Genomic DNA, 10,049 nt, shown 5'->3' on the forward strand with positions numbered 1-10,049 from the left:
ACTCACGGACGTTACGTCTATGGTTATAAACTAGTAGAGAAGCGCGCCCAGTTCCTAACCTCTCCACCTAGATCTAACCTCATTTTCGCGTCCACGCTAAGTGGCGAAATTGACTTCGACCCTCCAGGTTCGGTCGGTAAAACACCTCCACAGTTCGTGCAACAATCCCTCGGCGCGATTCGGCGGGGGCGGCGCGTCGGTGACATCACCTTCTACCGCGGCGGGCGGCGATCTTGCTGACACATTCGCGGCCCGCGCTGTTCGTGGCAGGCGTATTCCTCCGCAGTGTGCCAATTTTCAGTTGCCAGCAGTTGCCAGCTGCCAGCGGGTGTCAGTTGCTGGAAGTACGGGTGCCAAGCGGAAAGGCAAGCCAGTCAGCACTCGAAGCGAACGCGCCAGAGGGAGAGGGAGATACGGAGGCAGGCTGGCCCAGAATCCACGGTCCATGTGCTTCCTCGAGTGAAAATGCTCATCAAGGAATAGTGAGTATGCTCCTCTGGTCGGCCGATCGGGCGAGAAGCTTCGGCAGCCGAATAGAGCTCGCCTTGGCCCGGAAGCTACCGAGTGGCGGCGACGAGGCTGCAGCCCCGGAGCCGAGGGTCGGCGCGCGAGCCACCCTCGCGGGCAAGGGTCAGGGTTGCCACCCTCGCGCCGGTCCAAGGCCGGAGCGGATATCGGTCCGTCGTATCGATTTTCCTCATGAATTTCGCCGGAGTCGCTCTCCTTGGCCCCGTCGCTTCTCCTCCCGCTAAAGACGGCCCGACTTTGCTTCGATCCGTAATTACCTATCTCCCTCGCCAAATCACTGACATCGCGATTCTTCTTCTGTTCCAGCCGCGTCACTCTGCCCCTTACCGTCGAGGAGGTATGTCATTATACGGTGATACCTTATTACGATATACTTCATGTTAATGATCGTATCGAGGGAAAAAATCCAATGATGCGTGCCTCGAAGCCAGGGCTTGTTTCAATGCACCCGGTGGGCCGGTTTGCTTGGGTCTGTAGGAATTACGTGGAGGAATTTTATCAGGATCTTGGGATTCTCTTGATATAATTATTAATTATTAATTATTTCAGTGCAATTAGATGGCAAAGGCCTGCACGAGAATGACGGTGGATAAAGTGAGATGCTATGATTATCTCTTAATGGTCTTCGCGTGATGTTTGGAAGGGATAATTTTGGTTTTTACTCCAATGGGCAAGCGTGTCTTTATGGAAACTTATGTAAGATGGTGGATAGGTTTTTTTTTTTTTGTCAAATATGTAAAGGAAATGTGGGATAGTCCAAGAGAAAAGATAGGGATCAATGGAGAGGGTTAGGAGACACGTGGTTCGAAGGAATTGGAAGTAATTCTTTATCAGATGACTCAGTATCGCTTAAGTTAATTTAACCGAATCCGAAAGTGTACGTTGGGCCTTATCAAAAGAACGGATAGCATACCTTATCATGGGAAGATGGAATAGATCTAACGACGTCGAACACAAGTAAAGCTTGGAATAACTTTTCATGTGACAACGGTTCATAAACTGAGACACGATTGTCGAGTATGCATACCGTGCAATGTAACCAAAACACAATTGTCGTGCATTAGTAGTAGTGGGAGACGCTACCGCAAACATTTCGAATTCCCTTGTTAATATATTCGGTATCAAGGATGTTTTTTATTTGTAGTACCAAGTGGCTCAATTGTACTCTGTGGCGGAGGCAAGTAAAGATAATACCGGTGGAGGAGAAGGCATAGAAGTCTTAAAGAATGAACCATTTACGGACTATCCATTGTTAGGAGGAAAATACTCCTCGGGACAATATACGTATAAGATATATCACTTGGCAAGTAAAGTGCCTGCATTTATTCGAATATTATTACCAAAGAACTCATTGGAAATCCACGAGGAAGCATGGAATGCTTACCCGTACTGCAAGACAGTTATAACAGTAATTATCGATTTATCTCCGGTTTAATGGAATAATTGTTGGACCCGATCCAAATTACAGAATTTTCTGAAACGCTTTTTCAATACCATTGCAGAATCCTGGATACATGAAAGAGAATTTTATTATAATGATAGAATCATTCCATATCGGAGACGTTGGGGACCAACAGAACGTAAGTTAGCTTTTCGACAATTAACCTGTCTTCGATTAGACTTTGTCCTCACGAAATGCCATTTAATCGATCATAGGTGCACGAACTATCTCCTGATAAACTAAAAATTAGGGAAGTGATACACATCGATATAGCAAATGACCCGGTTGCTAGTTCCGACTACAAGGAGGACGAAGACCCGACCAAATTTAAGTCTCAAAAAACTGGTCGGGGTCCTCTAGTTGGCAAAGAATGGAAGAATAAGGTCCAGCCTGTCATGACTTGTTACAAACTTGTCACGTGCGAGTTCAAATGGTTCGGCCTGCAGACTCGAGTCGAGAGTTACATTCAGAAAGCGGAGAGGCGCCTCTTCACCAATTTTCATAGGCAAGTGTTCTGCTGGATGGACCGGTGGTATGGTTTAACGATGGAGGACATCAGAGCCATCGAAGACAACACGAAAGAAGAGCTGGACAGGGTAATCGACAGTTACATTCCTGTTAGAACTTTATCTTTCTTCCTCCGATCATCCTGAATTCTAACTTCTCGATTCTCTAATTACAGCAACGGCACTTAGGGGAAGTACGAGGAATGCGTGCCGAAGATTGAAGCTTTAGTAGTTATCCATAATTAAGATTAAATTAATTTCAATATATATATATATAAATATATATATATATATTAAGTACACAGGAGCGAACGCGTGCCGCGAAGAGCCATAAAACCATTGGGAAAGCAAAAAATACGCGAAACGGTTATACATAGTCTTCAGGATCAGGTCAGTTTTTGTGCATTACTCAGCTACGACTCGGTGTCTACTGAGATTACCTGCGATTTTAATTTATTTACCTTTGTAAGTCTTTTAGATGAATGTATCGACACTAAAGGGTATCATTACAATCGTCATCGCAGTCAATGAGTTGTAACACTTCACCGTTATTAAAGACGAATAGGAAATTGCGCAGGGAAGGGGGTAAAGTTTACTTAGAGACCAAGACGATCGATGGGGTAAACACAGGATTTTCGTGGGCAATATGGTGTCCGGAATAGACCAGCTAACTTATATAATTTAGCGATTTAACGAGGAAGTTAATATTAATTGTAAATGTTTATAACGGAGCAGTCAGGATGCCTGTCACTGGCAGCGTTCAGTCCTTGCATTCGACGATGTTGCTCGGATCTCGGGATGCGTGGATTATTTAAATAATGAATGATAGTTTACGTACTGTCGCTAGTGCACATTGCGCGTTTATTACGACCGTTTAATCTCGCACAATGCGCGAAGCCGAGGCTTCCTTTGTTAAGGATATATGTATGCATGTATGTACACGCCTCAATGTTCGTCAAAGTCGGACGGCTCTAAGTTTCTAGCCACGGTCGCGACATTTATTTTCGGAAACCCCGTCTCCTGAATTCTTTACGTTCTTCTGCCGTCGATATCGCGCCCTTAAAGGTTTCGTTGCCTCCAGCAGGTTCTGAGCGAGTTTATTTTCTTCGCGAGTCTCCTAGGTTCTATTCCAAGCAATCTGTACGATGCTATTTTAATTTCCATCGGTTGTACGAAAAACGACAAGTGCCACACCGTAATCAAGATGAATCTTAGTCTTAAAATGTCAAAGGGAAATATGGCGCCGCTCGAAAGTGGAACACTGGGTGTTCCGTTTTTCCGTTCGTTGGCCATTAAGGTCGCCGAAAAAAAGATCGTCCAACCGAGGAAATCTATGCGACCGCGCATTTACGTTAATCGTGATAATCGTACCAATGCTTATCGTTTAAAGAAATTTATATTCCGCTTGACGGCCGTCGCGAGGGGTACATGGACGATCAGCTGATTGTTGCATTTAACAATTTCCTGGTCGTTTTGGGACTCGAAGCTTAAACCGTTTACTGAAACTTTGAAAGTTACTTAAAGTGTTACGGGTGTCACGTATATATATATAGAATGACCCTTTCGTATCACCTTAAGGTTCGAAGGATAATTCGTCATTGCGGTGCGGCACTCTTGCGACGCCCTGTATATTAATTATTAATTAGGTCTAGGTCGGTATTAGTAATACTAAATTGTCCGAAAATGCGCTTAGCCTCAATTGGAAAGTAACCGCGTGGCTCGTTAATATACAGCAGAGGAATCCTCAAGATACTATGCGTACTTGAGATAATTGTTCTACGTGAAGTAATCGTCCCCCTTCCCGATCGCCCTTATGAATAATTAGCAATTTCGCTATGCGACGACAAAATGGACAATAGCGCGAGCACAGAGTATTACCGAGGTCGTCCTTGTAGAACTTAGAGGAGGAAAACCTGAAAAGCAAAAAACAAGGAAGAGGTTAACTCGGTCGACAACTAACTGCTAACGAAGTGCAAGACTAAGACTATCGAATTCCTCGTAGGTTCATTTCGCTTCTGGACTTGACCTCAACAAAAAAATAGAGAGAAGGATAACGAGTTTCAAAGTATATTAATAAAATGGTGAATATAGAAGAAATGCCAAAAATGACTAGCAACTGATTCTGTCCGTCGTTGATACACTGTTTAAGGTTAACTAAGTATTCATGGCGTGTTTTTTCGAGAGGATACAGCAATAGTAGGGTACGGCGACTCGAAAAGTATTTCAAAGCTGCCCTTTTTCCGATCACGAGCGAACATCGAACTCTCGGATTCGATCTTGTATTCTATCGTCTTAAAACTAGGAACTCTAGTGCCAGTAACCCTAATCTTAATGTAGTCTCGACCGTCTCCGTTTTCTTCAGAGCACTTCGATGTCGTCGAAGGAATTTATCGAGTCACAGCAATCGCATCTCTGTCTCGAGCCTGCCATTCCCTTGCACCGTTCCTCCGAGTTGACACATATAAAAGTCTGTCATCGGTTCATCGTCCTTTGAAATTCAGTACGATATAAGTTATAAAGAGATACCTTTATCGATTCAATAATGCTATAGCAGACTATAAATGCAAATACTATAAATATTATAAATATATATAAATATATATATATATATATTATAAATATATAGATACACCGTTTCGGAGAGGGAATCAGAGAAATCCTTGCAGACTATTAGATAGAACGTTGTGTGGTGTATCTCATTACTAAAAACGAGAAAAGATGCTAAAATTAGGTGAGCTACGTTAAGGGTGTGTTGTATATAATACGAGACACGCAATATGAAATTCACTCCGATGTATGTATAATGTATAATTTGATTGACTTTCGGTATGGTCGTTTGTACAGGAAGCTAGGCAAGAAAGGAAAAAAGAAGTAGAAACGATCGTTTTGAGGAGTTTAGCGTAATACTGGAAGATCTCGTACAGGGAAACGTGTGCTGTTATAATAACACCAGTCAATCGAGCCATGTGCAAAGCTCTGTTTCTCATAGTGGAAGTTACGAAAATACGACTAACTCGAGTTCGTTATCGTGCATGCTGTCATGTGATCGTAATAGTTACTGTCATCTGGGGCAAATGCCTGTAGAACTGCAGTTAAACGTATACAACTTGCTCCGATACAGCTCTGTCGTTGAATGTATAAATCAGGCTATGTTCATTTTTTGGCTGTCAGTACTGGCTACTTCGAAGACTCGTTGCAGTCGTTTAAAATCTACATGTAATTCCCTGTATATAATTCACGACACACCTTTCTGCCTCGTAAATTTTCTGCATTTGCTGCTCCTTTAAAAATAGGGGCAGCGAAGCGTAGTAATAGATATTTTGTGGTAACGTAGAGTAGGATCGAAACAAGAATATATAGCTGTCCAGAATTTTCATGTTACAATTAGGGTTTCCTTAATTGTCCTAAATGACAAAAGTATGCAGAGCGAGGAGACGATCGTGTATACGTCGCACCTATTTAGCGTTGTTTTTCAGTTCATGCAACTGATGCGCTGTTCATGACCTGGAACCAGATCGTATAATTATAGAAATATGTTCGGCTTGTCTTTCTAAGTTAATTATTACATGGATTTATAACTCCGAAGATATATCTCCCGTACATGGTCCGCTAAATGAGTGCAACATATATATTGGATTTTTTTTATATATATATACATATGGAAAAGGAAAGTGTTAAAAGCCTTAACTATTGATCGTTGGCTACAGTGTTAAGTAACTCACGTTTCGAAAGTTTGCATTATTGATCTTGGAGTTCAATGTAACGCTGTATGTATTAGAGTCATTAAAAGATCTATTCTTTCAACAGTATATGTAAAAGAATATATAAAATGCGCTTTACGGGTACGAGGCCTGGATTACATTACAGTCTTAGTAATAATAATAAAAAAAAAAAAAAGATCAACTCAACAGAAATGATTTTTCCATAGATGCCTTCGACTATGTTACATCGACAGTACTGGAATTATTTAGAATTGTTGCGATGAAAGTGCTGCCAGTTAAAAACCGAATGTAGCCTCATTTGTTCAAACATTTATCGGTCTAACCTAAGGAGATGCACGTTATATTTTTTTAATTTCATTTCTTATTTTAAGGCAGGTTTGCAACTGGTAGACGTCTGTTTTAGAGAGCAACAATATTGTACATTGTGTCTTAATTGTCATCATACGTCAATTTCATTTGATAACTGCATTTCATTACTCGCAGTTATTTCATACATATGCCCCGATCACATAATTAATTTAAACCTGACATGATTTATTTTGGAAATTATATAGGAAGGAATATCTTGTAACGTCGCAGAAGGACTGATTACAAATGAGTCCCATGCGTGTGTCGAGGTATCGTAAGATCAAAGTGCTAATAAAGTCAAAAGTTATAACGTACTGCATTTATTATTCCTACTAGGTATAAAAATAGTTATCTTTTGTAAGAAGATCCTTTACGCTATGCCGAATACTCCTGAATCAGATATGTTAAATTTTATGACCGTTCGTGGTACGTATGATGACTTTTTAACACATACATAACGATGGTCTTCACTTTTATAAAGATATAATGAGTTCGAGACAAGATTAGCCCAAGTAATCCCCAAAGCAGGTTGTTCTTTACTAAGTAAATTATCCACACAATCACTTTTCACAACTGCTGTTACCTGCAAGAAGCACTCGGTAATCCGTTATTGCAACTTTACTGGAAAAGAATATCAACGGTCGTATTTACTTGATTGATGCAAACAACAGGTATTCGATTCTTGAAAGACAAAATGTGCAGCTGGTAGCCTATAGATCGTAAACTTCTCGCTCTGTTCTTTAATTCAGAATCGGAATATTCGACTCTGTAAGGTGCAGCGATAGAATCAAGGATTATGAGACCTATTTTCTGAGACTCCATTAGTATTGGAATTCTTCTAATTACGCACATTTCCAAGTCTTCCTTTAGCAAAGAGATTGAAAAAATTAGTACATCGCCTTTAAGTCTAAGTTTACAGGCTACACGCAATTACTTCATCGAGATATTTTTTTTTTCCTTAATTTGTAATCAAAATGGTAAGTTAAACAAAAATTGTATCTTACAATAGTCGATACATGTTCTATAAACACCGAATCCCCAGTGATATTGTACTTCTCGACATTAGGGAAAGTTTTTAATAGTTGCAGCAGTCTTCTGGTTGGAAATACTGATTCGGTACATATGTATGCTGCACCTAGAGAATGTTAAAGGAATGACATGTTAGAATTAAAAAAACTAAATGGTAAATAGTGCATCATTTACCTGCTCCCAATCCACCTGCGGCAATTGGTATTTGCACCGTAAGACAAAGCTGTAAAGCTAACTGCGTCTTCCCAGTTCCAGACTGACCATAAATCTCTGTCAAACCTTTTCGATTGATACCTCCTCGTAAATTTGAATTCAGTACTGGGCACCCCGATGTAAGAAACTCATCAGGTTGTAACATACTTACAGCATTAAAACTACAAAGTTATAAATAACTTATCACAACCTAATAATGGAGCATGTCTGCAACGTCAACTAATTAGGATAATTCAAGTACAAAAGATGTTTTACTATGAATGAGAAAAAGGCGCGGAAATAATTTCGCCGTTTTAAATGAGAAGCAACCGCACTTGCCACCTGTTATCCCACAATGGCGACGCAACTCATTACCATATGGTCTAAGCTCATTACTAAGAGTCGCCGCTGGCGGCTCACATACTCGTGATGGTAATATCATCTCTGGTAATACCATCTACCAGACAAAAGTTGGGAGATAGCTCATGGGCAGGGTCGCGCGATCGCGTCCTGTGCTGCCCCCTGGTGGAGGATACGGACGGCTAATGCACTTGCCACCTGTTACCCCTCAGTAGCGGCACAACACATTTTCTATTCTATCGCTATCATAATATCTAATTGACTTCTATCTATTCTATCATATTATCTAATCGCCTATTCCTGATCCTTGAAAATCACCTGTAGTCCTAAGTTAATGTTAATTTTCTTATGGTGGGAGAAAACTTAGAAAAATTGCTCATTTTTGGCACACATCGATTTCAATATCAAATCAATGATCTATCAAGTCTTCGTTGACCCGAATGTCTAAAGATAAACGTGGAAGTTATATTTCCAGGATTTAGAACTATACAAATATCATGCATCAGTTATTCATACATAGAAAAAACCCATGTATGGATAATAATTAAACACCTCGTAACCAAACCTGGAGCAACTTCTTGGTTAAACTATTTATAACCGAAACGGAAAACCTCTGTATGCCTTAATGTATACCGTTAAATTAATATATTACTCTTTACTGTCCTGGATTTTCACTCCAAATGGAATTTTTGTACAAGCATCTCCGACACTCCATGATAATCTCAGTTTGTGTACCGTGATACTTAGAATTAACTAGAGCGAGATCCTTAAAGTTACAGGGACACGTGGGAGAGTGATTATCGAACTTGGTATGCATATCCTGTAGGAAGTAGTCTATATCCACTAGACGTCGACCAGCGATAACGGGCTGCCGATGAAAGTGTGCATCAAATTCGGGATCGAAGGGTAAGATGCACTCTTCCTCTGCGTGTCCATTATTTTCCGGTACCGTGCTATCAAGGAATATCGTCTCAGGTTGTTGGAAACTTGGCTCCTCCTTGATAATACACTGCAGGAAGTCCCCGTGTCTCTGCATGTCATCCAATGTCAGCAGCTCAGCCTTTTCCGTCTTCGCCATCTCCAATTCTAGCTGCTGCTGCCGTTCCTCTCTAAGGCGCTTTCTCCTGAACCGATAAAGATGTTTATCCGATTCAATGAAAACTTAGTGTTCAATTTTCATAATTTGGAGGTTATTATGCATGAACCACCGTGGAACGGGACTGTGCACAATAATAAAACTTTAATTTTATACATGAGCAACATACAACTAAATACCTATCGCGGGCTTTCTTCCTCCTGCTTAACCTCCTTTGCGATAGCCTCATTCTCTTCTTTCTGTAGGGTTTCTGGTCTCCATTATCCATGGTGGGGTTCTACAAGTATAATTAATTGAGCAGTGCTAACCATAACTTTTTTGATTATTTATAGTTTTGACGTTTACCCCTTCGCGCTTTCACGTTTTTTACTTTCATTTATTGGGTCTATTAAGTTAGTTCAAGATCTGTACACCACAGACTCAACTAGTGCACCCAATGAAAGCAGAAGAACAAGTCGATTACCAAGCGAGATCTCGCGTTACCCTGAAACACTGCACTAAAATCTCGATTTGTCACGTACTAAAAAAGAAGCGAAGGACTAATTACAATCAACAATCGAAACTCGAAAACCAGAGCCATACCAATGAATTTTGTCATATTCATTGGAAAGATATTCGGCTCAATCGGACGTTAGAAATTGCCGCTACAAACTATCGAAAACTATCGATATCGGTCGATTCAACTTCCGATACCTCGGAGCCGGTTTCAAATTGCCAGATCATATTTCATGCTTTTCAAACGTATTAAAAAAATTATGACAATTAAAGAACAACCTGAATTGGGTAAAAGTTTATTGAATCGCTCGATTTAAAAAATAATTGTAAAC

At 40.6% G+C, this 10,049-nt stretch overlaps 3 protein-coding genes across 3 annotated transcripts; 1 reads left to right on the plus strand and 2 right to left on the minus strand.

Annotated features, from left to right (window-relative positions):
* Positions 1 to 80: 80 nt before the first annotated feature.
* Positions 81 to 4,225, plus strand: LOC105698499 (phosphatidylinositol transfer protein alpha isoform). The gene is made up of 6 exons (XM_012422802.2): positions 81 to 482; positions 835 to 865; positions 1,673 to 1,936; positions 2,031 to 2,108; positions 2,185 to 2,565; positions 2,652 to 4,225. The coding sequence occupies exons 1-6, from the start codon at positions 466 to 468 to the stop codon at positions 2,694 to 2,696; spliced, it is 816 nt and encodes a 271-aa protein (XP_012278225.1). The 5' UTR covers positions 81 to 465; the 3' UTR covers positions 2,697 to 4,225.
* Positions 4,226 to 6,849: 2,624 nt separating this feature from the next.
* On the minus strand, positions 6,850 to 8,133 carry LOC105698500 (DNA repair protein XRCC3). The gene is made up of 5 exons (XM_012422803.2): positions 8,043 to 8,133; positions 7,749 to 7,948; positions 7,550 to 7,680; positions 7,197 to 7,409; positions 6,850 to 7,128 (listed from the first exon to the last, which is right to left on the minus strand). The coding sequence occupies exons 2-5, from the start codon at positions 7,930 to 7,932 to the stop codon at positions 6,916 to 6,918; spliced, it is 741 nt and encodes a 246-aa protein (XP_012278226.1). The 5' UTR covers positions 7,933 to 7,948; positions 8,043 to 8,133; the 3' UTR covers positions 6,850 to 6,915.
* A 615-nt stretch (positions 8,134 to 8,748) lies between these two features.
* LOC105698482 lies at positions 8,749 to 9,787 on the minus strand. Its single transcript, XM_012422774.1, has 3 exons — positions 9,568 to 9,787; positions 9,402 to 9,499; positions 8,749 to 9,250 (listed from the first exon to the last, which is right to left on the minus strand). Exons 2-3 carry the CDS (start codon positions 9,488 to 9,490, stop codon positions 8,782 to 8,784), a joined length of 558 nt encoding a protein of 185 aa, XP_012278197.1. The 5' UTR covers positions 9,491 to 9,499; positions 9,568 to 9,787; the 3' UTR covers positions 8,749 to 8,781.
* Between the last annotated feature and the right edge of the window lie 262 nt (positions 9,788 to 10,049).

The sequence above is a fragment of the Orussus abietinus genome, unplaced genomic scaffold (genome assembly GCF_000612105.2).
Source record: "Orussus abietinus isolate OABI.00-Male unplaced genomic scaffold, Oabi_2.0 scaffold58, whole genome shotgun sequence".
NCBI lineage: Eukaryota > Metazoa > Arthropoda > Insecta > Hymenoptera > Orussidae > Orussus > Orussus abietinus.